General features: G+C 47.5%; 1 protein-coding gene across 1 annotated transcript in view; it reads right to left on the bottom strand.

The window, feature by feature from the left end:
* Positions 1 to 1672: 1672 nt before the first annotated feature.
* MIA3 (MIA SH3 domain ER export factor 3) overlaps positions 1673 to 4910 on the bottom strand; it is a 38463-nt gene continuing 35225 nt past the window's right edge. Inside the window, 3 exon segments of the mRNA XM_024575943.4 lie at positions 1673 to 2344; positions 2346 to 2503; positions 3410 to 3560. Coding sequence (XP_024431711.2) covers positions 2192 to 2344; positions 2346 to 2503; positions 3410 to 3560 — 462 coding nt within the window. The 3' untranslated portion in view covers positions 1673 to 2191.

The raw sequence follows: 4910 nt of genomic DNA, 5'->3' as shown, positions 1-4910 counted from the left end.
CAGATTGTTCTCCTTTCTCGTAGCCGGTAAGGCAAGTGTATCAGAGCGATAGCTTATCACTGCTACACACTCTGCCGTTGCTCACGTAAGTGTGGTTGACATGCACACACTCACCTTTCACCAGTGTTAACGCAGCTCGAGTGGGAAGATGCTGTGTGAGGGCTCAGCTCTCATTTGCACCTGAGCGACCCCACCAGCGAGTGACCGTCTTGCAGCCGTCTTGCAGCGGTAGGGGGACTCCTGGCCCCTCCCCGGGTGTCAGCGGGGTGCCTGAGCTCCGCCGCAGAAGGGGTGCCCTCAGAGGCTGAGCTGCGGCCGTCCTGGCAGGTGCAGACCTGCTCAGTTTAGCGACACTGACGCTTGAGTCTGCAGCTTACTGGTTTTTCAGTGGTATACGATACAGGATAAAACCCCAAAAAACTTAGGGGGCAAAAGACTCCAAGCTTTGACTGATTTCAAGATAGATTTTACTTTTCCTACTTGAATCATCTTCCTAGCTGGCATAATCTATATTTAAATACTACTTAAAATTAAAAATATTAACTGAATTATTTTGTGTCCTAAAGAGACTGAAATATTCAAAAGTTGTATTTGTGATTTAACCTTATTTTACATGGTTAAAAATAACTTGCTATTAACTATGGAGTTTTCCTGTTAAATTTCTTCTATTCTAGATACTAAAAGGGAGAACCTATCAGTGGAATTCTTTTGCCGAAGATATATTACTTCTGAATTTTGAGTATTTTTCCAAAGGTCCTTATCTTTCTAAAGTGGCACATGTGTTAGTGGAAGAGTTTGTTTCACGGTGGGTCTTCTGCCGTTTTTAGTAGGGCATTCTTAGCGCTCAGCCGCCGCAGGAGTGACGGGCCCGGGCAGAGGTAATGCCACAGCACTGACCTCAGAGCGGGAGAGGACAGTCCCACGGTGAACAAGGACATCAGCTTTTTATAATTTTGATTTAGTCTAAATCGTACACTTCTTTACATGTGCTATTAAGTTACTATAATTCAAAGTGCCTAAAGTTAGTTAAACATTGTTTAACAGACATGGTGTAGTAACAGTACAATAAGACTTTTAAGTTATGGTGTAATCCCAGATTCTTATATACACTGATTTTTAAACATATGCGCCAACATTCAGATATTAATGGAGTCGAACCAGTCAACAAAAAGAATGGAGTTCAGCCCATGGCTGCTGACCTACGGCATGCTACAAGCCTTAAAGTCCTAAGTCCTTCTTTCTCATAATATTCTACTCTTCTGATCATTTTTGCCGTATTCAGTGAAAATCATAGGCAAAGTACAGGAGAATCAGTAGGCTCTGTATTTCTTAATAAAAGAAATTCCTTTTATGGTCACAAGACAGCTTCATTTCTGTGTCGTGCACCCTTGATGCACGACTGGCAAAAGCTACAGAACATCACGTGAAAGAGTCCTCGCCGCTCCCGCAGACTCCAGCTCAGGGAGGTCACGGGGCGCTGTGCAGACGGCTGCGCGGTCACCGACAGCCACGGAGTAGAGGAGGGCCTCCAGCACCGACCCGGCAACTGAGGCTGACCCCGCTGCCCAGCCAGGACCATCGGCTCCGCGCCCCCCACTCCCCAGGGTACCCCTTCTCCAAACAGCACAAGACTCGTGAGGAAACAATCAAATGACTCAGCAGACACTTGGGAAACATTGATAACCAAATTTTAATGAACTTTTATTTACTACAAAGAACTTCAGCAAGGGGAGATAAAGTTCAGTGATCTTTAGTAAACATTTTCAGCGTAACAGTCCTTGCAACCACGCGGACACTTTAAAAAATCAGGCTTATAGACACAGTTGCTCTGCATCCGACTGGTATGCACTAGAAATAGGGTAATAAATGGAGATACATGTTCTTGTAGCATTTCCACAGGAAATGTTCATATTTTCCAAGACAGACTAAATCATATGACACTTACATACACTACATTAACTAAAACACAGGTATTCTTTATTGCACATTTCAAAGTTGGAAGGGGGCTGTAGCTTACAGGGTGATTGATTTTTATTTGGGGGGGGATATTTTTTAATTGTTTGGCTCAAAAATGCAGACTGCCAGGGCAGCTTAGTTCTAAAAACTAACTTTATTTAAATTTTTGGATTCTGAAGACTGTAATGAATAGTGCACAGTCCACCTGCTCTCAGACTGGAAGTCGGAGGTCGGGCTATGGGCTCTGTTTCAAGGCCTGGGAGGTGTCCTGGCTACTGCTCTGCGAGGCGGGTGGGGGCTCCTCCCTGGAGCCAGAAGGCAATAAGTCTCTTGCAGCAGGTGGAGGATAGTCCTGGGGGCCGTGGGTAGGGGGGGGGTGGCGGTCGGGGACCAGGGATAAAGTACTCTCGAGGGCCAGGAGAGGCTACAGGCCTGAAATGAGGGTGTCCTGGCACAAATCCTCGGGGGTCGAAAGGCACATCCCGTTTTCCAGGTGGAATGCCGGGTGCATATTCTCTTAGGCCTAGAGGTGGCCGCATGCCAGGACCTGGAAACGTGAAAATTACGTCATGTAAATACATGTGAACGTGTCTACGTTTAGGTGATTCCAGCTATGCTGATCTTTCACTTCTCCCAACCCTAGAAGTCTGGGGGTGGCACCCCCACTTTATGGGTCAGTCAGACTGAGGCTCAGCAAGTTTAAGGTACAGGCCTATGGCCAGCCAGCCATGAAGCAACTCAGGCAGGGTTTAAATATGGCTCTGCCTGCCATGTGTTTTTTCTACTACGCAATTTTGCCATCTGTATCTCAGAAGAGCTTGGTTTGTATTTGACAGATACGAAAAAAGGGTTTTACAAAAATATACACAAAAACAAATTTTGATAAAGTAAATTCCATGTCTACTACTGTATCAATTAAAATTTCAAAATCAAGATGCTGCCCTGGGAGGTCCTTCTAGCTGCACCTAATTAAATTCAGCAACATTCATTAGGTAGCTATTACATTCTATCCTGTCTGTAAAACTTCTTTCCCACTCACTCCCAAGGTGGGGTACGAGGGTTCAAGTTTCCCTTTATACTTGGACCCATTTACGCTGCACAGTGCAGGCAGCTGCGGCCTCTGGGACCCTGAGCTCTCGGTGGTCAGAGTGCGTGAGACCTATCCAGCAGAGCCCAGCACGCAGCCACAGACGTTCAACAGACATCTGCACAAGCCACATTCTGGCTTCCCATGAACAGCCCCTTTCTGCCATACAGGCCACACTGGCTCCTTCCCGTCTCAGGAGGGGAGACGATGCAGCGCCCCCTGTGTCCTAAGGACCTCGAGGAAAAGTTAAAACGGACTGAGCCAGCTTTACCCTGATTGCACAGCCCTGTGATAGCAACTTAAAACCAGCAAAGGACAGACTGGGGAGACGATGGACTTTACAAGTCAACGAGCCAATAATCATACCAAACGGTGGAGGAAACGGCCGAGGCCCGAAAGGCCCGCAGAGTTGAGGCGGTGGTCCGTATCGAATGGGTGGTGGCACAGGGCCTCCCATGGGGGCGCTCATGAGGGGTGCCCCCAGGAAAGGAGGGAGCCCTTCTGCAGCCATGTTCCCCTGCGGAGCAGAAACAGTTCACGTTTTGAAATGCTTTGGTGTGACCAGACAAAAGCACCAACACCAGCACAAGCTGACACCCAAGAAGCAGATGTGAGGCGCCTGCCGAAGAGCAGACCCAGTGCGTGAGACCCCGCCCCTCCCGCATCCCCCACCCACAGCACAGCAGTGAAGGGTTTTCTGGGATGGTACTATTGTGGGTCTGTCCCGCAGTAATTAAAAAATAAAGTCACACCATACACACAGCGGTGTATTTCTAGGGCACATCCCTCCCATCACAACAGCTCGTTACCTCCGTACTGAGAATGGAGAGAACAGAGGGAATAAAAATCCATTCTCTCCATGTGTAATCACAGCCTCTATTCAGAGTACCTTCACCTAATTCTAAGATTGCTAAATCTCTGAGTGTGAGCATGTTGTTTTAAATATGAATTGAGAGCTCTGGCTAAGATGCTGGGGGTTACACAGCATGTAAGAGGTTAGGCTAGAATTCACCATTGGCTCTGCCTCCAGGCCTGCGGTCTTCCCACCTCTATCTCCCTCTAACAAAGCCACCTGTCCTCTTTGAAGTCCTCCACTTCCGAGGGGTCTTGGGTCTTACTCAAGCTGCCCTTGGAGAGAAAGATGTGCCGAAAGAAGTGTATTCCTGGAGTCCTGCTCTGCAACGGGGAAGCACTTCCCAACAGAAACAGTGTTCTATAGATAAGCTGGGCTGGCACTGCGCTAATATTTACCTTCTTTCACCAAGTGGTACTGTATATTACGAGATGTTAGAAAGTAATGACTGACCCTTTCTTACACGTATTTTGATTTCAACCTGCGGACGCACTGTGATGTAGGATCGGAGGACCTGTAGCAGCTACGCCAGTGACAAGAGAATAGTCTCGTGAACGGAATTTAAGGCTCGCTCTGGGAAGTGGCACAACAGTCATCACAGATTTCACCAGTCAGCATTTCACCTCCAGCAAGCATTCTTCTGGTACCAAGCTGTGATTTCAGCTTACTCAAAATAGGGCTTGGCTAGTATACCACTGGAGACAGTCTTAAACAGCAGACTTCCAAGCCAGTAGGTGGGAAGGACAAGGTACGCAACACACAATGAACTTCCTTTGCCTCAGAGCACTGGCACCGAAGCACGCGGCGTAAAGGTAGAGCGACGACTTTGCGCATTTTTAGTGAATTACGACTCTCTACGGGTTAATCATCTAACCAAAACAGAAACAGGAGGGAAAAAACCAACCAACCAGACTGCAGCAACCCAGAACCATTTCCAAGTCCAAGACCAGAGTAAGATCACACTGCCGTGCAATTTAATGCAAAGCGGTTAGTGCCCTGCACTGCATGTCCCTT

The sequence above is a fragment of the Desmodus rotundus genome, chromosome 10 (genome assembly GCF_022682495.2).
Source record: "Desmodus rotundus isolate HL8 chromosome 10, HLdesRot8A.1, whole genome shotgun sequence".
NCBI classification, from domain to species: domain Eukaryota; kingdom Metazoa; phylum Chordata; class Mammalia; order Chiroptera; family Phyllostomidae; genus Desmodus; species Desmodus rotundus.
This window is presented reverse-complemented; position numbering and strand designations above follow the sequence as displayed.